This window comes from Drechmeria coniospora, chromosome 03 (genome assembly GCF_001625195.1).
Source record: "Drechmeria coniospora strain ARSEF 6962 chromosome 03, whole genome shotgun sequence".
NCBI lineage: Eukaryota > Fungi > Ascomycota > Sordariomycetes > Hypocreales > Ophiocordycipitaceae > Drechmeria > Drechmeria coniospora.
Genome location: NC_054391.1, coordinates 5,413,851 through 5,441,799, shown reverse-complemented (window position 1 = coordinate 5,441,799; position 27,949 = coordinate 5,413,851). Strand labels below are relative to the sequence as shown.

Genomic DNA, 27,949 nt, shown 5'->3' with positions numbered 1-27,949 from the left:
GACCGGTTTCGTCACCATGCGTGCCTTCTCATTTTGCTTTCTTTTGTGCTCCATCTTCCTAACCTCAGTCAACCTTTGCCATGGCGCTCCTCCCCTACCCCTGGACACCAGAGCTTCTTTTTTCGTAAGCCCGAGCGACCTTTCCTTGGTGCCGACTAGCTATTTCCCCAACCAAATTGAACTCCTTTGCGTCAACGATGCCAAAGGAAAGCGACTACTGAGCGAAGAGGCCCTCGTAAACCTAGGAATCGACGGTATTATGGTTTTGGGCACCTTCCCTGATGAATATGCCGCACTCTTCAAATTGCCGGCGCTCGTGGGCAAAGTTCGAATGGTCCGTGGGTTTGCAAACAACCCTTTATTGGGAGATGTAACCAGTCGCGCGATCCAGGATGCTATTTATGGTATTTATTATGACTCCTCGAACCACCGTTATCAAGGCCAACCGGGAAGAAGAATACTCATTTATCAGTTTCGGGGTAATACGTTGGTCCGGGGAATCGCCGCGCTTCTGTCGGCGAATGCCCAAGTTGAAGCAGGTAGTACCCCGACAGCCCTGGACCTGAGTCATATTCATGGAATTTCCGAGGACCGTGCCAAGGAGATTCTGAGGGCCTTGACAACAACTGGTACAGGCCTTCAAGCAAAGCCAACAACGATGGTCGTTCGTGAGCGAGACCTCGTACAGATAGTCAAGAACCTGTATCGCACCGCCTTCTCGACCACTCTTCGACTATTTACGAAAGATTCCTTCAACGACCTGCGCATTAGAGGAATCTTTATCATTGTCGTCATCGGTGAGCGTTATCCTGAACTTGAGGCGGCAGTACAGCGGCACAACTCGGCCAATGCGGCGGACCAGTTCTCTGTCGAGACAATGATCCTAAACGAAGACGAAACCAACAACTTGCGGATTTACGCTCGGGCTCTTCGAGAGCTTGTCGATAAGTATGGTGAAAAACCTATCGTATTCACTCAGAGAAAAGGCAATACGGGGACCGGGACCATGGCGGGGATGATCTCGGTTCATCAAAAATCTCGCGAGGGTGCGGAACCTCTCGGTGATCCGTCCATGTTAGCGTGGACGCATAGGATTTCGATCCATCATGGCCGTGCCCTGGTCGAACTCGGGGTAGCGTTGCGCACATTGAGAGCCGGTGAACAAGGGACTGAAGTTGGCAACCCCACGACGGGCGCCGGGCCCAGTGCCGATCGCAACCCAGCGATCGAAGGGCCCGGAGGCGAATATCGCAACCCTGCGATGGGCCGTGGGGCCAGTACCGACCGCAAGCCGACGATCGGAAGAGCAGGGGCCGAAAATGGCAAGCCAAAGACGGGCGGGCCTGGTACCGACGATGCAGACAGTGGCATTTCCGAGGGAGAGGAAGAGACCATCACCGATGCAGGCCGTGACGCTGCCGAACAAAGGCACAAGATCCGCCCGGTAAGAAGCAGGGGGTTGAGGCCCTACAACCTCTGGCGCACAGCACCTCAAAATGGTGAGGGATCTATCGGGCCCGACCTTCTCGAATATCTTCGCACTGCCAAGAACGTGGACACCATCGTCGTCATTGGCTCGGCTTCTGATCAAGTCGCAAAATTCCTTGCATCTCCGGCGGTCCAGCGTACGTTTCGGGTCATCCATGTAACATCAGGCGACGGACCTACTCTCAACTCAATCTGGGAGGCCCTTCATGGAATTTACCGTACCCCCCAGAACCGGCTTATTCAAGACCAGGTTCCGCAAGGCGCATTTCTTTTTCAGGCGAAAAGCAGTGAGGCCGTTGGCGCAACGGCTGCGTTTATAGACTTGAAAGCACAAGCAGCTTTCCCCCCAAACCCTGAAAAACCCGACGAGACCGCGGATCAAGGACCAGATGAGGCTGCTCGTCAACAACCAAAGGCGGGTGCGGGTCGACGGCCAATGGAGGCTGCAGGTCAACGACCGGATGAGGCCGCAGCTCAACGACCAGATGAGGCTGCAGGTCAGCAACCGAATGAGGATGTTGTTCAAGGACCAAGCGCGGTTGAGGTGGGAAAACGTCATGGAATAAAAGAAGAAACTGCCGCACATATGATCAAGGCCGTCCACGACAGTCTCAATTTTCATGCAGATAAAGCAGCGGAAATTACGGAGCGAGACCTTGTAGAGATTATGGGTGTTGGCCCCGACCGGAGACTGTTTCGCGCAGGACAGTCGACCTTTGCGCGATTCTATACGCAGAAATCGCTCAAGCTCGTGCGTAACTTGGGAGTCGACACTATAGTCAATTTGGGTCCAGATGACGAACTGGAAAAGCAGGTAGAGCTGTTCAACAGGGCCAACCATAACACGCCGGGGAATCAGATAAGAATCTTGAACGTCCCTCTTGGGGCGGATCTTGCCGAAACTACCGCCCTCTTTGCAGAGGCTATAAAGGAGGGCGGCTTCGGAGCAGGCGTCCTGATTACCCAGCGTTTAGGCAATGACGAGATTGGGTTGATGACTGGGTTGGCCCTATTTTATGAACAACTTCGCCATGGTAAGGGGCATACCTATAACCCGAAGGCCTTGGCTCTCAGGAATATGATGTCGCTCGCACATGGCAATGCCATGGCCGATCACATGTACTCGACGGTGCATGGGCCTAGCACTTCTAACGTAGGGCCTCCGCCGGCAAAGTTTGCAAGGAAGGATCCCCCGTCCGATGGAAAAGCCGAAGCAAAGGGCGGCAGATCAATCCAATTTGCAGCCGATTTTGCCGACAAGGACAGACATCAAGTCAAATGGTACGAGAGAACCCAAAAGGCTTTTATTGGGCAGGAACCCATTATCGAGGTTCAGGGTGTGAGCGGCGGCGGCGGCGGCGGGAAACTATATCGTATTGTGCCCTCGGATTTTATCAAGTACTTACCCTCCAATGAGCCCTCGACCTCGAACGAGCATGCAACTCCGAACGAGCACGCAACTCCGAACGAGCACGCGACTCCGAACGATCACTCGACTCCGAACGAGCATTCTGCCTCGAGCGAGGAACTAGTATTTACAGTAGATGGGTTATTGGCCTTGCATCGGATATTCGGAATCAATACAATTATCGATGCCGGCGAAACTGGTAGAATTGCAAGAGAAGTAAGGCGGTACAATCAGTTTATTACCGAGAACCTGGGCAATCCAGAGATGCAGGTCCATGCAGGAATGATTATCAATGTTGTGACGCTAGCTAACGGGCCCAATCATGCTGACAATATTGCCCGTGTAACAAAGTTTAGTTTGCAAGCTCTTGGCAAACAAAAACACATCCTGGTTGCTCAGAAGTTAGGTAGTGAAGCGAGCAGTTTGGTAATTGGGCTGATCCGGGTTCTTCGACAAGATCCCCAAGATAATACACCTATTAACAATCCGGAAGAGATGGCGAGGATAAACATGATTCGGAATCCCGAAATTGCCAAGTTCCTGGTCTTGGTACAAGAAATGATGCGCAATGGAAATCTAGATTTGGCCGGTCTGGGGGCGGCGTTCAATGACGCTCCTCGACCTCAGACTCCACCTCCACAGCATAACATTGCCGGCCGTACAGGCGATGACAGTGCCAGAGGTGTCCTTGCTGGCAATAATGGCAAACCGGGTGAACCTAAGCCGCCCCAAATATCGGAGACGGTGCGGGAAGACGGTCGACCCTACAATCCTCCCCAGAGTGCACACCAGAGTCAACCCCTCGAGCATAGACCGGGTTCCTATCATACAGGCGATGATGTTACTAGCAGTATCCTTACCGATAATGATGGCGAGCCCGGTGAACGTCAGCCGTGGCCAATATCGGAGATGGTGTGGGAAGACGCCCACCCCAACAATCGACCCCAAAGTGCATCCCAGAGTCAACCGTTCGATCATAGAACGGGTTCCTATAATGCAGGCGATGAAAATGCCGGCGATGACAACGCCGGCGATGACAATGCCGGAGGTGTCCTTACCGATAATGATGGCTTCCCCGAAGCCAAGGAAGTTCAAGAGCCTACACCGCCTACAGAGCCAAAAGAAAATTCCTCAGGAAGGCCCCAGAAAGGCCGGAATAGCCCCAATACGTCTGGCTCAGCCTCAAACCGACAACATGGACAGGATCATGGACAGGATCATGGACCGGGACGGGGTCGGCCTGGCCCCCATTAGCGGTAATCAAATAGGAGAGCATAGAGAGGCAATCAGAGTGTGAGATGGGATTACGACTGCGCATGGCCACAGTTTGCGTAATACGGGTAAAGAGAGGTAGTCAGTGTACGGGATAGGATTACGAGTGAAGCGCGCCTTCTCCATGTACAGTGTCAAGGCACCTCTCGGCAATGGCGCGTCCATAGAGGGTGCCTTCGTTGAGCCGAGGCGCGTGTTGCCAGACTCGGTGCTATATGAACGCCAGAAAGGACCATCAATTCTTGGTATTCTTATGCAGAGAAGAGAAGAGTGCGGGCCACACTCCGTTGCATCACACTCCGTTGCATCAGGCCATACGAGCCCGTTGTGCACAGCTATGACAATTAATACATTCATTCCATTGCAAAAAGAGCAAGCACAAAATTGATTTTCTGGTCCCCAGCAAAACTGATACCCTTTCCCTCACTATTATCTGTAGGGCTACAGCTATTGGGTACCCAAAGGGGCGTTTAGACACTGAACCGGCTCTGGTCCCCGGCCAAACTCATCATCTTCGTAGGGCCACACATACCTATTGGATACCCGTGAGGGTTGTCAGGGTGGTGCTTGGCACATATTGTGCTCGCCAAAGGCGCTTGCTATCTACTGCGACGGGGAAACGCTCCCCGAACACATTGTAGCCGTTTCGCCCATATGCACGACTAGAGATCCCTGCTTGCCCGATTTGATCACCACACCAGGATTCGGATTTAACCTTCCTAGCCTCCTTTCACAGCCATGGTCTCCTTGGCTCGACCTTTGTTTCGATGCGCCATGTTGTTCCCTGCGAAGAATCTACTAGCATTACTAACCGCACAAACGAGCTTGTTCAACTCCGGTCAAGACCGAGCTGAATGATGGATGAGCCATGTTCGATGTGTAGGCATGCGACTATATTACACAAATGCAATGGCTGTATTGCCGACGCGAAGCGCCATCCGAAGCCGAAAGACTACGTTATCGAAATTTCATTGTCATGGCTCGCCCTGCGTAGTTCTAAATCCATGGAACCTTATCTTTGGAGAGCAGGATAAAGGGAGCCCATGTCACCTTTGCGCTCAGCTCTAGGGGCTGTCAGGGGTAAATGCGTAATTCCAGAATCTAGAGCCATGCATATATCCTCAGGGGTAGGTTGTGTTGACTCCAACAAGCCCCATTGTCGCCGTTGGTCGTTCCAACTGCGTAAGTATTCGCAGCTAATCAAGGACGCCAAATTGCATAAATGCAAACATACTTAGCTGTACGAATGCAACAGATCACTCCGGACACATGGTTGTGCATGTAAAGATGGAAAAGAGAGCGGCGTTCATGCATGGACTCCGTACAGGCTGTAACAACGTATGGTTGTGTTCACGCATGACCCGACTACGCCGTATACGTATAAGGACACGCAGGAATCAAATATGGAACTCGAAGAAAAGCAATTACGGAGTACGGAGCATCAGGTACCGAGTACGGAGCACAGGGACCGAGATTATAAGTACAAGCACTGTACGGAGTAGGTACGGAGTAAGTAGTGCAAAAGAAGCATAAACTCTATATCTAGCACTTGCTCCGCACACGTAGCTGCATTGGCGCAAACAAAAACGTGCCTAGTACCTAGGAGCCCTAGTCATGAGCGATATGTCCCGGTAATAATCAATCTACTTGTTGTTAGTGCCGTACTAACATTCCTTGCCCATGCCTGTACTTGCTTGCGGACCACCAGTGCAACTCGCTTGACGACAAGGGGAGCGTGAAGAGGCCATGATGAAGCTATCGACAAGACGACGCTAACATGCGAGGGCGATGGAGCATCGAAGAAAACGGCTGCCAAACCGTGCCTGTCCCCAGGACCTAGGTATGCTGTGTAGCGACGTGCAAAAGCGAGAAAATTTCTTGACTGCTCGTCCGAGCCGAGGGAGGCTTCTCCCTAATCTGCTCCTGTGCTGATGTATCCAAGTACATTATTTGGATAAAGCATCGCGCAACACTTCCGTGCCCTCTGCCTTTTCGCTGATGCACTTTACATGGTACGCGTCTACAGTCACTGCTTGCTTGATTCCATCACCATGCGAACCCTCTCCTTTCGCCTCCTTTTGTGCTCCATCTTTCTATGCTACCAAATCAATCTTTGCCATGCCAATCCTCCATTCAGAGGCAAAGCGCCGGATACCAGATCCAAGTTTTTCCTAAGCGGCGACGACCTTTCTCCCGTGACGAGCGAAAATTTGCCCGCCGAATTGAACATCTGGCGCACAAAGGTAGCGAGTGGTTTACGACTCGTCAACATCGACTTTCTCAGAGAGCTTTACTCTAAGAAAGGAATCACTGATATCTGGGTAAAGGGTACTATCTCTGCTGAGCTGAAAGCATTATTTGAATCCCAGGAGGTCAAGAACATAATTCGGGTCGAGTTTGGAGATGCAGATCCCAGTCGTGGAATTTCTGTCGACTCCGCGGGCCGGCGCACTCAAGGCCAATATCCAAAAGGGTTATTGATTTTTCAGGAAAAAGGCAATGCATTGGTCGGGGGACCTGCTGCGCGTCTGGTGGCGGAGGCAGAGATTGACGCTGGGAACGAATTATCGGCGGAAGATCTAAGTGCGGCTGCTGAAATTGAAGCAGACGACGCCGAGGCTATTATCAAGACCGTGAGGGAGGGTGCAGGCAAGAAAATACAAGTTGGTGAGCAACACCTCATAAAACTCATCGACGGTGGCTCCGACGGCATAAATCTGTATCGTACAGACTTCTCGACCTCTAAACGAGAGTTTACGAAGAGTTCGTTCGACGCCTTGCTTAAGAACCGCATCGGCACTTTAGTCGTCTTAGGTGAAGGTGAAGACGATACTGCCATTGCGGCGGCGGTTCGGCGGCACAACGACGAAAATGCAGGCAGCAAGGCGAAGCAGATCGAACTCGTCATATTACCTCCAGGAGCAAATCCTACCGACACTTTGACCCGCTTCTCTCAGGGCCTTATAACTCTTTACGATAATGCGGATGGGAGAGGCATCCTTATTACTCAGGGAGATGGCAAGACGGAGACCGGGGTCATGGCTGGGACAGCCTTGGTTCATGAACAAGCATTGCTGGGTAATGACCCTGTCGGTGATCCGATAAAGTTGGCCAGGATGAATGGGGTTTCGGCCGGACACGGCCATGCCCTAGCCCATCTCGAGGTGCTTGGGCGCCAACACTTGCAGGGTGGGCAGAGTACCGACAATGCAGGCGAGGATGATACCAATGGCGGGTATAACCTAAGGCGGCTAAATGTCTTGACTTTAAAACCATATCACGTCTTGCGAACAGGGATATCGGGGGATAAACGACCCATCGACCTCGACTTCATCAAATTCCTTCATTACATGAAGGAAATAGACACTATTCTCGTGGTAGGTGATATCCCTGATAAGGTTAAAACCTTTTTGAAATCTGCCACGGTTCAAGGCATGGTTCGGGTTGTATTTGGAGAAACGCCCGATGGAGCTACTCTCAACACTTTCTGGGATGCACTTCATGGAATTTACCAAGACCCCAAAGGCCGCCGTATTCAAGACCAAAATCCACGAGGCACATTCATTTACGAGTTTCAAGGCAACACGTACAGCGGGATAGTGGCTGCATATCTGCACGTTGAGGCGTTCTTGGCTGAAACTGTGCCACCAACACAATACAGACCAAAAGAGGCTGCAGGCCAAGAAGAAGAAAAAGCAGTAGAAGGCGAAGAAAAAGCAGCACAAGAAAAGAAAAAAGCAGAACGCCAACCACCATCACCCTCGGAGCTTAGTAAGCGCTATGGAATTACTGAATCGCTAGCCAACAATATTCTCAGGGCTGTGATTGTAAGTCGCAGTTACCCTCGAGAGGCAAAACAAATGGAAGTTGGGGAGCAACACATCCAACAGATTATGGATGTTCGCCCTGGCACGAAACTGTTTCGCACAAAGCTGGGGTATCTTCAACGAGTTTTTACCAAAAAATCGTTCCAAGTCTTGCTTCGGGCAGGAATCGATACTATTGTTATCGTGGGCCAAGCTCCTGACATTGTAGAGGCGGTAAGGCAACACAACAGGGACAACATCGCCAAACTGGCGAGTCAGATCAGAGTCTATACAGTACCTGAGAACAAGGATCTTGATAAAAATGCCGAAGGATTCGCGGAAGCTTTTGCTGAAATTGCCCAAGAAGGTGGAAACGGCTTTCTGATTACTCAGAAGCACGGCAACAAGGGGACCGGGTCGATGACAGTTATGGCTTGGCTTCATGACAAGCTGCTTCAGGGTCAGAACCCCACGGTACTGCCAGCAGATATAGCAATCAAGGGAATGATTCCATTCAAACAAGCCCTTGCCCTGGTCGACTATATCCTCGGGCCCAAAAAGAAACCTACGAGCCGAATCCAATTTACAGACAGCAAGGAGTTGAACACGGTCCAACCATACGACAGAGTTCAAAAAGCTCACATTGGCCAGGAACCCATCGTCGAGGTTCAGGGTATGAGCCGCGGCCTCGGGAAACTATTTCGCATGGTGCCCTTGCATTTTATCGAGAATTTGCCCTCGAATGAGAAGCCGGCCCCGAATGAGCACTTGACCCCGAATGAGCACTTGATCCCGAATGAGGAACGAGCTTTTACAGTAGATGGGTTATTAGCCTTGCATCGGATATTCGGAATCAAAATAATTGTTGATGTAGGTGACACTGGTGGAATTGCAGCAAAGGTGAAGCGCTACAATCAGTTCATCAGGAAGAATATAGGCAATCCAGCGATGATTGCCCATGAGGGGATGCTTATTGATGTGATAACGCTAGCTGACGGGCCAGATTACGTCAAGAATACTGCCCGTGTAGCAAAACAAACTAGCCAAGCATTTCAAGGTGGAAATCGCATCCTAGTTACTCAAATATTGGGCAACGAAGCGACCTCGATGGTAACTGGGCTGGTTCAGATTGATGATCAAGCTCTCCAGGGGAAGCCAGCCATCAATAATGCAGAGAAGTTGGCCGAGATACATATGGTTCGGAATCCAGACGTGGCCAAATTCCTGGTCCAGTTCGAAAAAATGGTGCGCGATCCAGACCCAGCATGGGCCAGTCTGGAGGACACGTTCCATGACGCTCCCCGACCCCAGACTCCACCTCCTGACGTGCCCGGCCCATCAGGCCATGACGGTGCCGGCCCTCCACGCCGGGCCGGTACCCCCTCTGCGGGCCATGAAGGTGCCGGCCGTACAGGCAATGACGGTGCCGGCCGTGCCCGTGCCAACAATGATGGCAATCTCGAAACCATTGAACACGATCTGTCGTCAACATTTGAGATGATGTGGGGAGACGTTCGACCCCAGAATTCACATCCAAGAATTGGATCGGGCACGGGCAATACAGGCAACGAAGTTGCCCGGCCTGCCCCCGATGACGGTGCCGGCGGTGTACTTTCCAACAATGATGGCGCACCCGAAGCCACCGAGCACCAAGAGACTACAGAGGTGACAGAGACTGGAGCTCATTCAACAGTGAATAAGCAGGGGCAAAAGGCCGGGAATCGATACGACAGCCATCGCTCAAACTCACCTTCACGGGGGACTCCAAAGCATCATTAGCTGTAGTACATGGCATGGCCAGGCGAGGTGGCCGGTGTATGGGATAGGAATGCGAGTACACGTTTCCTTGCGATGTAGAAACACAAGAAATGTCCCGGCAGAGTCGGATCCGCCACGATAGATGGGTGGCTTTGTCGTGCCAAGGTGCGTGCTGCCGGCTTCGAACTGTATTCATGAATGAAAGGGCTGTTTCCCGCCCTGTTCCTTGGTTAGGCACCGTTATGGATACAACGAATGGTCGAGAGCCACTTCCGGCTTGCCGTGATGCGGCATGAACAAGATTGGCGTGCGGCCAAAATTTCCACCCAACGGCTCCGAAGCACGCCTGGCATCCATTGCCATGCTAGAATCGACAGCGCAAGCGCGGTCTCGCGAACGACGTGGCGCAGCAGAGACCCCGTCGTCTACCCTTCCGGAAGGTCGGTCGGTCGTGACATTGCCGAGACGTAGCTGGATGACATGTCCAACCCGACCGACATTGAGCCTGCTCGCCGTCGACGGCAAATGCATGCCTTTCCCGTTGTCGTGCAGCCGCCACGGCAGCCTGGGCCCGCTCGTATCCTTCCGGCATCGTCAGAAAAGGGGATCCACCGATCGGGCATGTTCGAGGCCATGCCGGTGCCCAAAGGCACGCACAGCCGCCATCAGAACCAAGGGGAGGGCGAGGGCGCCGAGGTTCCTGTTCGCAAGGCATCGCGGGGAGAGCAAGCCGGCACCGAGATGGGATCGTCTCCGTCGCAGCCAGCACGGCCGTTTTCCTTCAGCCGAGTGCGAAAGATGCGCGCGTCACAGGACACGATGTCACGCAGCCGGGGCAGCGCAGCGCGCAACCATGGAGTGGGCATCGCCGCGAGGGCAGCAAGCGCGCAGCCAAGTCTTCTTCCGGCCGTTGCACCGCACGTCGACGGCGACAGCTGCGTTTTCGGGATCGACCACTCCGGCAGAATCAGGCGGCAGACTTCTCGACGGGCAGAATGTTGCGGCAGAACGAGGCTGGCAGAATCGGCGAAGTCGCGTACTCGGAAGGCGGCCACCACGGAGCAGCAGAAATGAGCTCCCTTGGCGTGGCGTGCCGCTCGTCTGACACATCTACGTGAAGGGTGCTCGGTACCAAAACACGACTTTTGCATTGCGCTCTGTGCGGTAAAGTCACGAATGGCCATGCTGGTAGAAATTGCCGTCACGTTGGGAGCAACGAATCGGTGAAGACTGGTTCATTTGGGCATCGAGGCAGCTCACCGACCTGTTCCTTTCCAGAAAGGCGGAGGGCGTGCATGACTTGGCTACGTTTTGCCGTCGTGATTTTGCTGATGGATGCTAGCGGATGTTCGGTCAAAGGGGGATCTGCGAGGTGAGATTCTGCCTGGAGAGGTTCTGCCTGGTGAGGTTTTGCCTGGTGAGGTTCTGCCTGGTGAGGTTCTGCCAATGGAGATTCTGCCAGTGGAGATTCTGCCGGCGGACATTCTGCCGGCGGACATTCTGCTGGCGGACATTCTGCCACGAAGCTCGGCCCAATCGAAATCTGCCCGGGGAAACTCTGCACCGAGAATCTGCTGGGGACTTCTGAGCGTCCAGTCGAGCGCCCCGCCGAGAGTCCCGCCGAGCGTCCCGTCGAATACTTCCAGCAATGATTCTGCCTGCGGGATTCTGCTAGGCGTCGTTCCTACAATGGAAGCAGTTCAATCTACGAGCTGTCCGTCTCTGCAGTCCGTCTCTGCACAAACGTGACAAGGTCAGGACGCACGGCTCTCCAAAGGACGGAACGGCCCTGCGTAGCAAATCAAGCTTCGTGCCGGCAGTGACACATTCAGAGTGTGCGACAAACGCAGTATTATATTACTTGTGGCTTCATATCTGATAGTTCGGAGTACCGGGCGCAAATTCGTCCAATACGTCGTTTCCAGAGATTTCGATTGGTTCAACGACGGTGCAGACCAGGGTAGATACCCTTGGCACGATGAATTCTCCATCTACGGAGACGACGGCGCCTACAAGCAGAAGATGCCATGACCGCAGGCAAGCTACAAGGCGGCATGTCGTGCCAATCTCGATCGTCTCGAAACCGGCATAATCAAGACCCTTGTCACCACCGACTTTCTCGTGCCTTGGGACTGACATCGTCGGCCCCCGCCGCCTGTCAAGTTATCATTCTCCCTTCAACGGGGGGGAAGCTGAAAAACTGGCGAGCGAGCGGCGTCGCTCCCGGAAGTGGTTGGGGATATAGGGGCCACAGGTCGTGCATGCGTTCGATTTGGCCCGGTGTAAATTCGGTCGAGCATGCGCTATTCTCCGCGTCAGCCGCTTCCCTTTGCTTGCCATGTTGGGGTCAGAGGGCCGACGGACTCGTGCAACACATCCATGTAGTTGCTCCCGGCTTTCAGCTCCGGTTCGCCCTCGCAAGTGTCCACCTTTGTGTTGCAAAGGTAGGTGGGCGCACGTTGGGACGGAGTATCATGAACATAGTCGCCGTCGCCGAGGCAGTCGCGGCCATCATGCAGGTGCAACAGGCCAAGGCTGTGACCGGCCTCGTGGATGAGGCTCCGACCCAGATTCCGGCTGTACCAAGGCCGGGCGGCCCCAGGAACGGTGCCGATGGCGATGAAGACGACTCGAGCTCGCGTTCCGACAATTCTGTAGGGAAACGGGGCATATCCAGCAACCCTCGAATCTTCGGCAAACACCTGCTCAACCATGTACACGTGGAGACAATCCTCCCCCCCTGGGGGAAGGGACTTGACAAACTGGAGAGTGTGGTGACCTCTTGTCAACGTTTCATTATACGTCCAATCGGCACCTTTGAAGTGAAAGACGAATCCGGTTGCGTTGAAGCCCTCGTTCAGGACGGCCATTTGTCGCTGGATCATGGAATTCTGCACCGAGCCGCGTTAGTCGTCGTCACAGGCGTGCTCAGGACGAGCGGTATCGTCCAGCGTACCGAAACCAGATGCTCACTGGATTTGCCGGTGGATTGGCCTGAATAGATGACATGCACACGGACGTCGACGTCGATTGTCGGGTAGGCCCCCCGGCGAGCCATACCTTTCTTCCGAGACAGCTTCTGATGCAGGGTGACGAGGTCTGCCGGTGGCGCGTCCGTGCCACAGGGACGATTCCAGGGCATTTCCAGAATGGCGGCGGCCGCCGACGCGGCCGCAAGAAGCACGGTAAGAGACGGCACGAGAGGGTACATGGTGATGGGAAGCACCTCTCGCTGCTTGACGTTGGAGGCGTCCGAGGACGAGGTGAGTTGAGATGGTGGCCGAGGAAGACTTTTTGCCACGGATCCACCATCCACCTGGCTGTACACACATACTTATTTACAATTACGCCTACTTGCAAGCAAGTACTTGTCAAGAGTCAAAATCAGTGTATTGGTGTTTGTCCTTGTGGTGTTGCTGCTCACCATTAGGCGTCCACGTAGCCTGCTGGACCGAGCAGGAGTGTGGACACTGTTACGTAACCAACCAGCCGCACATGAGCCTCCCATTGATCGATACCCTTTGATACAGTAAGTACTAGCACAGGCACCTTGGCGCAACAGTACTTGTACTCCTACTTGCTTGCAAGTACACTGTATGTACGGAGTATTATTAATAAGTTCGAGTACGGAGCACAGAATACGTTTATCTCGTGTACAAAAAGGACACGCACAAGTAATATACTGTACAACGAATGTAACGTTCCGTACCACGAGCGAGCGGGTGGGTACGGAATCGAATATGGGCGCCGAATACAGCAGGCGGTGTCAAATACAGCAGGCGGTGTGCAACGGAACCAACGAGGAACTCGTGGCGTATAAATAAAGAAGGCGGTGTGCATACCAATTCGTTCCGTACGAATACAGTTGGTGGTGCGCGAAAAAACATGTGCCCGTAACTACACCTAATACTTGAAAGAACGTCGTGCACGATCAAAGAACGTCGTACACGATCAAAGAACGTCGTACACGATCAAAGAACGTCGTACACGATCAAAGAACGTCGTACACGATCAAAGAACGTGGTATACGAACAAAACAAGGCTGCCCTGCATATTTCACATCGGAACCCGTCACTCCGCAAGCAGCTGTAGGCCATGAATTTTACCACCAGCCCAGGCACGCAAGGTCGCCTTGTATAAATCCTCAAGTACTCTTGTTCACATTTTTACCCCTGCCATTGTCCTGATGTGTGCCGGAGCCATTATAAGTCCTGTCGGCCTTGCTGTGTCTGTATAATCGTGATGCTCGGACTAGAAAGTCTCTGCGCCTGAAGCGTCATGCGAGACAGCATGGGCTCAGGATAAAGAAAGCAACGCAATGTTTGATGGTGCAAAAGTTTGGCGGACAATTTTCTTCGATGCGAGAGCAAGAGGATGGCCGACTGCCATGCACAGCACGCACATGGTTCTGGCAGTAATCCAAGAAACGACAGGCAGTCGCGTGCAGTTTCCCGAATGGCCAACTGCAAATCGACTGATACGTCACGAATGACTACACGCAACGTATCATGACGTCTGGATACAGGCGGATCCGCCAAACTCTGCACGCTTCTCAGAAACAGAGTCTAGACGCCCAAAATCCAACGGAGCCTAGTCTCCCATGACACTGAGCAAAAGTGCCAGTATCCAAATCAACATCTGTTGAGAGAATACCTGCAGCATCGCCGTGCATATCCAGATCATTCCTCTATTCACCGACGACTGACACGCCATGGATCATCCCCAGAGGGAACCCGCTGGACACGCTCTGCGCGACGTTCGAGGACAATATGCCACTCGGCAAGGGAGAGCGCGACATGGTGCTGTAGGCGGCCGACGCGGCACAGTCTGCATTTTACTATCGATTCTAGGGAAACCGCAATACGAACTGGTATCGGCATTGTGTCCTTTTGCTCGTGCACCGGAAGAAAGGTGACTGATGCATGGCCCAGTCAAAAGCTATTCTGCCCAAGCAGAGAAAGAGGTCAACTGTAAATACAGACAGCCACGCCGCACAGCGAGTGCTCATGGCCGCTTACTCCCAGCGGCTAGAGAGTACTTGCCGATGAGAAAACGTCGCTGCCTAGGTTGAGTCGCCTATGGGACCAATCTCGATAAGACGGTCTACCGCCTCGCACATCTCCAAAGCCGACTTGGCGCGCTGCTGCCAGCATAGATGGATAATATCGGCGCAAGGTATCCCAGAGGTGTCGGGGAAAACTCCGGCTTTGTAATTCTTTTCAACCTCTTCCTCCTCGAGCTCATAAAACGGTGAGTTTCCTGTAAATATAAAGAAGACAACCGAGCCGAGAGCAAACAGATCTTCACTCAACGTTGGTGCCTGGCCCGGTCGCCACTCTACACTTGGAACTCGGTAGCGGATTCCGGGGCAAATTGAAGCAGAAGAGCCGTTCACCGACGATCCACCAAAGTCGGCAATTTTCAAGTCGAGTGCCGAGTCCAGCAGGAAATTATGCGGACCAACATCGCAGTGAAGGATACCGGATTCGTGGAGGAGATGTAGGCCTTCTGCTGCCTGTCGTACCCACCGAAACTGCTCTTGCCGCGAAATATCCCCGAAATGATGCTCAACGTATTGCTGCAGTGTTCCGTGCGGCATAAACTCCAAGACGATCGAGTGCTGCACCGGATCCCAGTCTATGAATTTTACCAAGCGCGGATGTTCGCCTAGCATCTGGTAGATTTTGGCCTCGGTGATGATGTCCTGTACGCAATCCCCCCTTTCAGCGTCGTCCCATGGCGTCTTGATGATATCGCCATTCGGCAAGCGCTCCACGAGTGAAGTCACGCCGGCGGCTACAAACTCCCCCTTTCCTTGGATGACCCGGGCGTCGGGAGGTGGAACGAAGGTATCCGTGCGGCTAGGTTCGGCGACAGGCATGGTTCTTTTGCGCACAACGTTCCGTTAGTATTATTCCGAACCAGAATCCCTTGGCCTTCCTTACCTGACGCAACTTCAGGGGCTGCATAGAGTGTCTCCTGTACAACTCACGCTGGCTGATTGGCGAGATTCGCCGTTGGTGAGCAGGTTGTGGGCTGTAGGTATTCCGCGAAACGGTGATGGACGAGGTGTTTGTCGTGGCTGCAATGGTTGCAGGGTGGGAAACGTGGTCGCCAACTGATCTCACGGCTAAGCGCTGATGCTCCCCGCCCCGCTAACCAGCCCCCTCGAGAATGTAATTGGAGCCGCCTTGCTCCGTCGTCTCGGTGCGTCCTAATGGGTCCCTCGGCCATTCATCATCCCAACGGATGCGGCAAAAGGGGTATGCGTTGCAGTAGCCGCTTCTTCTCGAAATGGTGGCAATGATTCGTCGGCTATGCACTTGAGGGAGCATCATATGACTGGGTGAAACAGCTCATAAAACCGAGCATGATGAGATTGCAGATCGCGACCGGCTACTTATCCACCTTGCAGGGCTGTGAATTCGACACGCTCGCTTGATTTCATTGGCACAAACCCGCTCATGATGGTTGAACGTCCTACTCCGTACGCAGTGCTTCGTAAGGGGTAATGTAGCACATCGGTTCAAGAAAGCCGCGCGGTTGACATGCTATTGCATCCGTTGCTCATGAGCCCAAGCGTGGTTGTGTCTACGGTAAACAACCCGATCTGCGGGTTTTCTACCCTCTATAAAGGTGTTCAAAGGCCGGCTCAGTTCCCATGGCTGGTTTCTATCAATTAATCTCAAGTTCCTTCAACTGACCATCATTCAACTCTGCCAGGACCCAAGTCTCTAGTACGTGCTTCAAGTGTCAGCCACCCGTGACACCAACAACCGAGTCGTCAAACATGTGCACCCACCTCATCACCACAACATCTTACCGTGGCTGTCCACAGACCTGCAATACCTCAAGTACGATTCTGGTGAAATGTGCCAGAGCAAACACAACAGGCAGCATATGCGCCGATGCCAAGTCGACCCATGCGGGCGGAACTACCGTTCGCATCCAATGTCCGAGACATAGGGACGAGGGATACTCTCAGACTTAGGACCATGTCGGAAGGATGTCAGAGTCGGAGTATTGTATGACTTGTGCGACTTCATCGTCAAACAGCTGTATTCCGCGCCGCATGGGATCAATTTCTCTGCAGGACGGTGTCTCCGAGTCTTGCCGATCGAGTCGGGACAGCAAGGGTAGTAGCAAAGGGAGTGAAAGGGCCCGTGGAGAGAGGACCCGGGGGGTAGATATCATCAATCCATTCACCCATCGGCCGATTCGGGCGTGCTCAACCACTCTTACGCTGGGTGTCGAAAGCGGTTGTAGTCCATTGCCGATTGTTGGCTTATATCAATTGTTTCCTCACCGGGAGGCTTTTCGAACGTGAGGGGGTTCCAGATGACTTCAAGTCAACACTCTGAATATACAGCAACCGATGGCTTTCTATAGTTCCACGAGGGTCTTGTCATATGCTGCTATGATACCGGCACGTTTATCAATGTTTTGCCATTGTGCATTACTCTCATCCCCCCTTGAGCATTTCCTTCGTTTTCTTACGAGTTTTTTTTTTTGAAATAAACTTGTGGTAGAACCCCCGAACATTACGGAAGGTATAGTTTTTTATCTTATAGAGAAGCGCTCCTTTGATCATGTTATGTGTCTTGCTTTCGGTACGTTGACTGGAGCTAGTCTTTGCCGGCATTCCTTTGAATTTCAGGACAATGCTGGACGGAGGGCGGGTAGGATCGAGAGGTTCAATATGGTCAACGACAGCTGCCAAGACATTGCTATTAGGAGATTTTGTAATAATAGTATCGATGAGTAGCCGAAAATAGAAGCTTCGCAGGGCATTCTGAATAGCTTTCCTGCAATATTGCCGTCTGTATCTAGGACAAGTAGAGAGCAAGCAGCCAAAGACGTATTGAGCGTCCTCAATAAGCTTGCTATTACTCTAACTTGTAGCACCCAGTCGGTCGTCGGCATATCAGCTGGCACAACGCCAGCCGACGCTCCCTTCCTCCGTACGCCCTCCCTTCTTCGACACGCCACCATCGAGATCTGCCGCTTGCTGTGCCGCTTGCCTTGCCGCTTGCCGTGCCGCTTGTCTCGCCGCTTGCTGTGCCGCTTGCCTCGCCGCTTGCCTCGCCGCCTGCCTCGTCGCTTGTCTTGCCGCTTGTCTTGTCACTTGTCTTGGACGTTGGATCATGCATCTCGTGCCAACAGGGACGGGTACTTGTTGCCGCACTGGCCGGAGTGCTGTGGGCGTATGGCACATGTATTCCGACATGCAACGTTGATACGGAGCACGCCGTACGGAGTAGTACTCGTGCGTTTCGGTGGCTCTAGACTGCGCCTCCGGGAAGCCGACGCCGTCTTGCTGTGTGTTGCGCTTGCTATTGAAGGGGGCACCTGGTCATGGCCGGCAGTCCATCCTACGTATCCCACGGCCGACGAATCGAATGGGGCCGGTAGACCATGGTTGGACCTGATGACGGACCAACATTGTCCGCACCCGTTTCGATGCCCCAGGTCCCGTCGCCGACAGACCCGACTGGATGCGTGCTTGGGCTTGAATGTGCGTCTGTAGCTGCTGGCATCGAACCGGACGACGGACGGCTCTGCTGCCGGTCCGCTTCGACAGCGGGCCCGGAAGGTGGCGGCATGTCCGAATGCCGTTTGCCTGGCTCATCCGTGATTGTTGCTGGGCCACCTCTGTCGACCGAATGTCGGAAGACGAGTCGCCGGCCTGGGGCGGTCGTGGCATGCAACGGCCTCTGCGCCATTTCCCTGCGTCGTTTCCCTGCAGGCAACGGCAACCCGTCCCGGCGTGGCCATGGCCTCGAGTCTCAAGGCCGTGGCCCACGCTGAGGTTGGGTGAAGGAGCAAGTCTTGAGGTCAAGAGCTGTTGAACGACCGGTTGGTGCATCGCACAATATGCTTATGCCGTTCTTCAGCCCGACGGATACTTTTCTCCCCGTGATGAACTGCCGTCGATGTGCAAAGTTCTTTTCCTGGACAAGCGGCAAGCCCCGTTCGCTTGGGAATCCCTGTTCGTCCTCGGCCGGCATGTCATGAGCTGACCGGCCGTGCCTTTTCATCCATTCCGTCACGGCAAAAGGGCGACTGGCGGCCGATTCGACTTTGCTTGCAGGCCGCCTCCACGATGTCAGATCCACGCTGTTGTCCGCCGATTCGGCACCGTCCCCGCTTCCTTCGCCGCCCTCGTCCCCAGCTCGGGCACCATCGGCCCCAGCTCGGGCACCATCGGCCGTCGCCAGGAAAGAATCAAAGGCCATCTGTTCTAATTCGGCACTGCAAGCGTCCAATAGGCTGCTTTGTTTTCCACCGTGGCCCTTTGCTCCGGAACCCGTCCGACCAGGACGACTTTGGTGCCTCGCATGGCCGGCACCAGTTCCGACCCCTTTGCCGCCTCGAGGATCGCGACGAAAATGTCGACGAACGAATGGGCAGTGGAGCTGGGAATGCCCGGTTCGGTGCTTTCTGTCGACATGGCTCGTGCGGCCGTGGTTCCGGTCGTTGTTCTGGCCACTGCTTTGGTCCTTGTTTTGTTTGTTCTTCTGGCCGTGGTCCCGGTCGTGGTCCCGGTCGTGGTCCCGGTCGTTGTCCCAGTCGTTGTCCTGGCCGCTGTCGTCGCCGTTGTCCTCGCCGTTGTCCTCGCCGTTGTCCTCGCCGTTGTCCTCGCCGTTGTCCTCGCCGTTGTCCTCGCCGTTGTCTTCGCCGTTGTCCTCGCCGTTGTCCTCGCCGTTGTCCTCGCCATTGTCCTGGTTGTGGTCCTGGCCGTGGTCCCGCTCATTGTGCCGGTCGTGGTCCCGACCGTTATGCCGGTCTTTGCCGTGTCCGTCTTTGCCCTCGTCGAGCCGTTGGGGATGGCGACCGCCGTTCTCGGGAGACGATGGAGCCTTCGTTTTCGCCCCGGCCTCTGCTGCCTTGGTCGGGTTTCTGGCCTCCTCTCCGGGACCGCACAGTTGGCTGCGTTTGCAGCGCGTGCCTGCTCCGGGCCTGCCGTCCTTTTCGTCCTTTTCCTGGGACGTGGCGTCGTCCTCGTCGTCGTCGTCGTCGTGACGAGAACCGTCGCCATGCGTCGTCGCCTTTGTCGGCCCGACGTCGGCACCGGATTCCCGTCGTCGGACGGAAATGACGTCGGCAAAGCTTTGCAGAAAGTCGGCGTGGCGCATGTGCTCGTGCCAGTTCGGTCTCGGCCTCGGCCTTTTTTCGTACTCTCGTCGGCAATCTTCCTTTGTCTTCTCGGCCGCCGCCCTGATCTCCAACGCCTTTTCCTTTATCTCGGTGCAGACTTGGACATCCTTACCCTCCTTGACGAGGGCAAACAGATCCCGGTCCAGCTCCGGACGTCCCGGCCCGGCCTTCAGCCCGAGGTAGGCAAAGTTGAAGTTTGGGTTGAAGAGGAGTCTCCTCTGGGGGTCCGCCACCCGGTAGGCGGCGACGATCTGGTCGGCATCGATGGACCCGACGGCGGCGTATTCCATCTGCGGCTCGCGCAGGCTGTGGCCCCGTCGTCGGTAACCCGGTAGGAGGGTTCCGTACACCTGAACGAAGGCGGCCGTCGGGATGATTTCGTAGACCCAGTTGTCTCTGAGCTCGCCGTCGCCCTTGCGCCGCTCCCATTCGATCGGCGGAGCGTCCGGGGCCACGTCGGCGGCGTGGACGAGGGTGCCAAAGGCGGCGAAGCTCTCGGCGACGTGCTGCGACGACGTCGTCGAGGTGTACGCCGAGCCGCCCCTGTGCTTGACGTGCCACCCCACGACGTAATCCTGGACCATGGGCCCCCACGAGGCGCGGGGCTTGAAGCCGCGAGCGAAGACGTCTGCCGGCTCGAACTCGCAGCCTCGGTGGACGAGGGCGGGCAGGAGGTCGTGACCACCGGGCTCGGCGGGCGTGGGACTGGCATGGACGTGGATGGCGGGACGAAGCGACGGGCAGGACAGCAGGACCAGCGCCCGGACGGCGAGGAGGAGCCCGTCGAGGCGGCCGCGCATGTTGGCGAAGCAAAGGCCCGAGCTTTGAGAGGCATCGTCGGCGCTTCGGGGCGAGCTCGACGAGATGGATATATTAATGCCGCGGCGAATGTTCTTCCGGCCGACGGACTGGCCGCACAGGTACTCTGTACTTTGTTGCAGGCATGATTCGTGGTGCTGTTGCACGTCCACGTTGACCTACTCGGTATCCGGGGAGGTTAAACAAGTATTCAAGTGAACGAGGTAATACGACAAAGTACATACAGCAAGTACTGTACTGTACTGTAGGTGTCGGTACTTTTGCCTGCACACTAGCGTTGGCGTCCCGTAGCTCCAGAGCTCCAAAGCCAACGGCTGTGGCTGCTAGTCATGCACAGGTTCCACGCAGGCGGTGGCCATGTTGCGACCATGTTGGCGGCCGTAAGTACCTAGTACAGTATACAGTAAATTACTCGCACACACTAGCGTGCAGTAAGTACTTGCTCACGCACTGTAGGTGCAGCCGTACAGCGAAGGGCACCGGGGCTCACGCGTACACCTACTGTACAAGGATTACACGTACTTGTACACGCACCTCGCCTGTGCAGTACTTGCGGACATGGAAGTAGATGCAGACCTAGGCACCTAGCACCTAGCACCTAGCACGTACTGTAGGCACCATCGACAGAAGTATCTACTTACGCCCAAGTGTAATAAGTAAGTAGCCATTAGGTACTTCGGGGTGTTTTTGTATTTACAGCACGGAGTGTAGATGTCCAGCCCAAGTACAGCAGGTGAACTCGTAAGTAAGTACGGAGTACTCATATCCCATTCATCCACAGGTAAGTACATGTACTTACGTACACTGTACAGAGTGCGGCACATGTAGTATAGTACCAGAGCTGCCACGTGCACAAGGAACACCGGCGCCGAACAATGCCCATGTACTAGGCACTAGTACTGTAAGTAAGTAAGTACCTAGAACTCCGTACGGAGCGGAGTATTTGTAGGGATACGGAGTAATATTAGATGTCTCCCGAAATCACCACGCCCCACTGAAGGATAAAAGTCCCGGCATTCCTTTAGTACAAGCAAGTGCAAGTACTTACTTACAGTACAGTACTTGGGTGTACTCCGTAATTACCTTACTTACATGTACGTCGGATACCCAGCCTTTCGCACTCCGAGGGCATCTGTGTACAGGCCTCATACGTGCCTTCAGATCCAGTTACTATTGTGCCGACTAGGTGTAAGTGTTAGTATTCAAGTAGCACATCTACAGAGTACATTACTTGTATGGTGGCCATGTCTGATGAGTGACTGGTACGTCCCTTGTACAGTAGGTGTGCAATATTACTTGCACAGCACACGCGAGTGCTAGCTGCAATTACTAGTACAGTACACCTACCCAAGCGCATGTACTTAATACACCACCTAGCCTAGCACGCACAAGTACCTACGGTTGCTAGTACGACCACCAACGAGTCGCATCTGCAGCGTCCATCTACACGTCAACAGTAGGTGCATTACATAGTACAGCAAAGTACAGTGCAATGAAGTACATGTACGGCGTGCATACATGTGCGCACACCTACCATCGATCTGCATGGCTGACTGTATTCGTACAACGGCACAGGATGGCGTACGTGTGCTTGTTCGTCTCCATTCCATTGCGCTGTGATGAGTCCTGCCTCTCCTTGTTTGGCCTCTGTGCCTACTTGCAAGTGTAGGAGATGGATCACGCGCGCGAAACGGAGGGCAGTATTGTTATTGTCCATGGTGGACGATGTGTCCAATTTCCAAGATCCTGGGAGATGTGGAGTGGGTGCGAAAAAATTCAGTACCGCACTTGTACGTGTATCAGTACTGTAAGTACTTGTACTTACTTATTAAGTACACTTGTACTGTCGAGTGCTTGTAATATTACTACTAGGAAGGTAGGTAATTATTAATACGTACCAAGTACTTTAGTACTTAAGTGCAAGCACTGCACTGAGCACCCCGTTCTGCGTCCTCCACCTGCTTGCAGTACCAACTTGGTTTTATCGTTGCCCATGCTCGTCCTCGGTTCTTTCGCCACCACCATTGCGCTGCCATGCGAGTGCAGGCAAATACTAGCTCCCGCTCACCTCGCTGCGCAGAGTACACGGCGTGGCCATGGTTTTCATCGGACAATAGCAGCACGGCATTCAGCGTCCCAATCTCCATCGCGCAGGAGAGTGGCGGCGAGCAAATGCAAATGGATGCATGCACGGCGTGCACCCGTAGGTGCGCAACGAAGCGCACGTAAAAGCACTCTGCGCACCGGCTCCCTAGGCGTATTAATTTAGTAAGTAATTACTCACAGCTCCAGGTGCTGCGCAAGCACTTGTCGTTGCATGTATCAAGTATCAATACCTGTCCTCCGTACGGAAAACTCCGCACTGGCATGTCCACCGACCCGGCGACGGCGACTGAACATGGCCTGTCGCCGTCGGTAATTTTCCTGCGGGATCGGCGGTGCCGAATCCGTCGCCCTTGGTCGCACGCGCGGGTATTGAGAGGATGCGATGCGGGGGGTCGAACGTGCAAAGTTCCGAGTCATCATGGCGGAAGCATTCCCCAGTGCTCCGTAAATATTACAGTCCAAGCCGGCCTGTCCGGAGGCCATCCTTGATGCGATTGCCGTAGGAGCACGGAGCGCTCGTCAAGTATTCATTCCTCTAGGGGCGAGGCAATGGCGCCAGTTCAGCGGCGAGGTAGCAAGGGGAGCACCGTTCGGGGAGCACCGTTCGGGGACCATGTACAGGGCACTCCAGGACTTGCACGCTGCACTTGGACGCTGTACTTTTACCCAGACCTCCGCACTGTACACCCACGAGTATGCCGAATGCTTGTGCTTGTCTGCAATCACATAACACACCTACTTAACTAGCACTTACTGTAGGTAGATAAGCAAGCACATGCACTTACTTTGGTGTACTTGTAGAGTACTTGCGTGCATGTCCCGTTCCAGGTACACCCAAGTAAGTACCTAAGCAAGCGTACTTGTATGTACCAATACAGTGAGGGTAACGGCACCTATTCACCTCACCCGCAAGTACTTACCTGCAGCAGACGGCCCGGAAGAGTGATGCGACATGCCCCTCCCACGCAGGTATTTTGGGTATTGGTTCCCCGAACTGCAAGGGTAATGAAAGGATTCGGCCGCATCCCTTGGAGTCTTGGCCATTTATTAGTCAAGGTATCGTGCTCGCTTGTATTGATTGCTTCCTATGAATTGCACCTGCATGCGATGTACAGTAAGTACTGTGCCTTGTGGTAAATAACCAATGTGGACCAGGTACCGACAAGGGCCATCAGCAGCTCACTTAGGTACTGCTTAACCAAAAAAATCCCAGAAACAGGAGAGCAGCTCTAAGGTAGCAAGAAGATATCAAGTCTATGTAGGCTCTCAAGAAACACAAATAATTACACCTCAAGCATCTACTGGAATCAGTCTATTATTTTTACGTCCATATATAGCGCATGTATATTATGATTATAATTTAAATATAATAGAAAATGAATATTAGGGCTGTTGTGTGTGCTTGCTAATAGGGTGTAGTGAATGAAGTAATTATTTTGTACTTGTTTAAGTAAGACTTGAACAGTACTGTGTTGCATTGTGTGATACATGTGCTCGAGCATGCATGCACGCGTATCTACTTGTACAGTACGGTATACTGCGCTCCGTACGTCATCGGCACGAGTAAACCGAATCCTCATCGCTTCTCGCGGCGCCGTGGCCTGCACTTGGAACCTCACCAGCAAATGTGCCGGTGCTTGTGCGTGCCGTCGTCGCAAGTGTACCACGCCTCTGCTACAGGCTCACGTACAGCACCAGTACCTTAGTACCCGCACCTGGGTGAGCTCGTACACTGTGCGTGGACAGGCACGCAGCATCTTCTCCTTGTCATTGTGCGCCAGCCCGTGGCGGCCGTCCCATTGGGGTGTGGGCTTTCCCCCCGTACTTACGGGGTGCACGTAGAGAGTGCCAAGTGCCGAATTGCAATGCAAAACAGGCAGTTTTGCCCATGAATGGAGTCGTGGTAAGTACAGTACTTGTGCGTGTAAGTAGTTGGTTGTAGGGAGTAGGAATAAATTTGATGTGTTTGCTACGCTCGTGCTTTTACTGTACATGTAAGTATTTCAGTACGTATCAAGTGCTTAGGTAAGAAGTACTTGCTGTATTATTAATTACTGTATTCCGTACTTGCAGTATCTGCGCTGGGCTCCGTAAGTTACCGTGGTGGAAACACTATATTTAGTACCAACACTGCGCACAAGTCCCAAGTACGTAATTACCAGTCCAACAACGGAGTAATTACTGTACAGAGTACGTACTTATTACAAGCCGACGTAAGTACAACTCCAAGTACGCAAATACAGCACAAGTACTCCGTACTTCCAACTCCTTGTACACTTACATGTACTTGCAAGTACCTACTGGCATCCTTTGCAGCCGGCGTCCTTGTGGGTATTGTACAACTAGAAATGCCGACGGCCGTTCCTTTGCTGGACACGAGTAATACCCATCACGTCGATACGTGACGCGGACCATCCTCGCCTCGCTCGACGGCGACAAAGGCAGAGGAGCCGTTGCGTCCTGCTGACGATGCGTGCACGCCTAGGACGGTGGGTTGCGAGCCCGAGGACGCAGTGCGCCTCCTCTTGAGCCTGGCCGGCCGCATGGCGTAGATCGCATCTGTTCCGTGGTGGGGATCGGGAATCTGCGGAGAGCGGAGCGGCGGCCAAGCGCACATCCTGTACGGAGTGCTCCGTCCTGCACTTGTGCATGTACAGTCCTTGCTCCGTACATGTCCCGTAGATGTGCTGTGTTGTCCATTCACATATATGTAGTGTGCAGACACGCATGCTGCTTTGCCATGAGCACGCGTGCGACGATCCGAACGCGTTGAAGCACATACTCTCTCACTTGTCGTCCGCCGTAAGCATCTGCGTCTTGTTCGTATTTTCCATGTGCCTGCGTGCGCATCATCCGTTCCCATCTTGTCTCTGCCTGCCCGTCGAGACAGATGCTGGCCGTGCGTCCATGCGATGCAGAGCTGCGCAGGAATACCGGTGATGCACCTGTGCATATAAGCAAGTGCTTGCATGTACTATAGGGGCAGTTCGTATCGTCGACCGGGATTTCGATCCAGTCCATCCATGCAAGATGCTTTCGGTGTGTCCACGTACGTATATTTTTCTTTGGTCATCCTTGAAAAATCATGGGCCGATTCCGTTACATCGAGGCTCCTTTGCGCGCTGTACGTAATGCACACCTGTGCTTGCTCGCTCCAGCAAGCACACGTACAGTACGTGTACTCCTGCTATTAGCAAGGACCAAGTATACACATGCATGGGTGTAGGTGTGCTCCGTACATGTGCAAGTACTTACAGCTCCTTGCTGATAGTAGGTGCATGGTGGTGCATGTGCATGTGCTGTACTTATGCCGGCAAGGACACCTCGTCATGTCTTCCTTGCACCGCGCGACCGACCTCGTTCGAAGCTGTATCCTTCCCGAGTTTGCCCCGCAATCGTCCTCGAGCCCTGATCCTCTGCGCATCGCAGGGGCGGCGTGACATCAACGTCGAGCACGTTGGACTCCTACCCGCAAAGGAGTTCCCATGGCAAGGGCAAGCCTCCGAGGCGAATCTGCCGCTCTCCTCTCTCCACCTCCGTCGGGTTCGCATGCACCCCATGGCGTCGGCCGTTTGGTTGTGCGAATCCTCTGCTCAGCCTGGCGGCGGGGCGCCGAAATGAGATGAGAGCCGTCGTGCGTGCCGTGGCTGCGCGGGCAAGTCGCTTCGTCGGATTCCTTTCCCTCTCCTTCACCCAGGAATCCTGCACGCCTGGCAGGAGTCATCCGTCGTCGGCCTCGTATCGTTCGTTGCTCGGCTTTCCCCGCCGCCGCCGCCGCCGAGGGCGGCGTGCCCCTACGTCGGCAGTGCGACCCGTGTCCATCCATCGGTATAAAGTCCGGGGAATCGACCGCATCGGAAGCGCGACGGCACACGCTCACCCGCCCGCTCCCCCTTGCAACGACCGCCCAAGGGCCAGCGAGACCCGCCCCGTCCTCCTCCAGCCAAGGCCAACGCGGAAGTTGTCGCCTTCGAGATGCGATCCCTTGCCCTGCTCGTTCCCTTTCTCGTGCGAGCATGCGACGCGAGTCGAAGCGACCTCGACCCGGCCGTCCAACGGCGTGCCGGATGGGGCGAGGACGTCAAGGATGCCTTCGTCCTCGACCCTAGAGAGGCGGTCGCCTGTCCGACAGACGCCGGCCAGCTCGAGATGCTCACCCAATATTCGGGTGGCAAGGCGCTGGACGCCGAGATCTATGGCTGCGTCCCCGGCCTCAAGGCCTTCTTCCGTTCCCGCTCCGGCATCGGCGCCGGCGAATCAGGTACGCGACGGCTCGCCTGCCTCTCTCGACTCGCCGCTCGCCACCGTGCGTACGAGCGTCCGTGCTGACCGCGAGCGCGCGCCTCAGATGCGACGCCAACCTCGAGCAGGCTCCGACGAAGGTCGCGGACCTGTGCCGACTCGGTCAAGATTTGGGGATGCATCCGAGGCTTCGACTGCCGCCACGTCCAGAGCGTGCTGGCCACCAGCCAGTGTCGGCAGTTCGAGTGCGGCAGCAGATCCATGGAAATGCAATGCAGCCCGCTGCAGGAAGCCGCCCCGGGCTCCGAGGTTGCCGTCGACGAGCTCATCTTTGACGTGGAGGTGGCCGACGAAGCCGGCGCCGACGCTCTCGGTCAGCTCGTCGCCGATGTCGGTGGTCAACGGCAGGTTGATCTTTTCCCTCACCTCGGCCGCGGAGAGTCCGCCACCGTCGCCGTCAACATCGCCGACGTCTTCGGGGGAGCGGTCGAGGTACCGCTGCGGACCCTGTCCAAGCTCAAGCTGCTGTACAAGCCGATGCGCACCTCGAGCCTGTTTGCTGGTCATTCGCTCTGCGACCATGCCATTCTCAAGAGCAAGTCTGCCGTTCTTTGGCACACCTTCCACCTCGCCGCCGGCTCCTCTCTCGCTAACCCACGTCGCAGCCGTCCGCATGCGCGTCCGCCACGCGGGCTCCGGCCTCTTCCTACGGTACTCCCCCATCGTGACCTCGACGGGCATGAAAAACTGCGAGACTCGACTGAACCCCGTCTGGATCGGAGAGTTGCCGTTCGGGAGCTGGCGCGCGGAATTGAGCGAGTGAAAGGGGGAGCTGATTTGCCATTTTTTGCCATGCATATGATACCAAGCACCCGAGTGCCAATGAAAACTT

General features: G+C 54.5%; 6 protein-coding genes across 6 annotated transcripts; 3 read left to right on the top strand and 3 right to left on the bottom strand.

Annotated features, from left to right (window-relative positions):
• Positions 1-16: 16 nt before the first annotated feature.
• DCS_07193 (uncharacterized protein) lies at positions 17-4,150 on the top strand (the record flags this gene model as incomplete). Its single annotated transcript, XM_040804479.1, has 1 exon — positions 17-4,150. One exon carries the CDS (start codon positions 17-19, stop codon positions 4,148-4,150), a length of 4,134 nt encoding a protein of 1,377 aa, XP_040654583.1.
• Positions 4,151-6,219: 2,069 nt separating this feature from the next.
• Positions 6,220-10,806, top strand: DCS_07192 (uncharacterized protein; the record flags this gene model as incomplete). Its single annotated transcript, XM_040804478.1, has 2 exons — positions 6,220-9,666; positions 10,204-10,806. The coding sequence occupies 2 exons, from the start codon at positions 6,220-6,222 to the stop codon at positions 10,804-10,806; spliced, it is 4,050 nt and encodes a 1,349-aa protein (XP_040654582.1).
• A 1,241-nt stretch (positions 10,807-12,047) lies between these two features.
• On the bottom strand, positions 12,048-12,943 carry DCS_07191 (uncharacterized protein; the record flags this gene model as incomplete). The annotated part of the gene is made up of 2 exons (XM_040804477.1): positions 12,048-12,623; positions 12,689-12,943. The coding sequence occupies 2 exons, from the start codon at positions 12,941-12,943 to the stop codon at positions 12,048-12,050; spliced, it is 831 nt and encodes a 276-aa protein (XP_040654581.1).
• A 1,851-nt stretch (positions 12,944-14,794) lies between these two features.
• Positions 14,795-15,613, bottom strand: DCS_07190 (uncharacterized protein; the record flags this gene model as incomplete). The annotated part of the gene is made up of 1 exon (XM_040804476.1): positions 14,795-15,613. One exon carries the CDS (start codon positions 15,611-15,613, stop codon positions 14,795-14,797), a length of 819 nt encoding a protein of 272 aa, XP_040654580.1.
• A 2,261-nt stretch (positions 15,614-17,874) lies between these two features.
• Positions 17,875-21,377, bottom strand: DCS_07189 (uncharacterized protein; the record flags this gene model as incomplete). The annotated part of the gene is made up of 6 exons (XM_040804475.1): positions 17,875-17,928; positions 17,987-18,081; positions 18,166-18,536; positions 18,604-20,867; positions 20,934-21,032; positions 21,351-21,377. The coding sequence occupies 6 exons, from the start codon at positions 21,375-21,377 to the stop codon at positions 17,875-17,877; spliced, it is 2,910 nt and encodes a 969-aa protein (XP_040654579.1).
• Positions 21,378-26,790: 5,413 nt separating this feature from the next.
• Positions 26,791-27,880, top strand: DCS_07188 (uncharacterized protein; the record flags this gene model as incomplete). The annotated part of the gene is made up of 3 exons (XM_040804474.1): positions 26,791-27,076; positions 27,164-27,619; positions 27,723-27,880. The coding sequence occupies 3 exons, from the start codon at positions 26,791-26,793 to the stop codon at positions 27,878-27,880; spliced, it is 900 nt and encodes a 299-aa protein (XP_040654578.1).
• Positions 27,881-27,949: the final 69 nt, after the last annotated feature.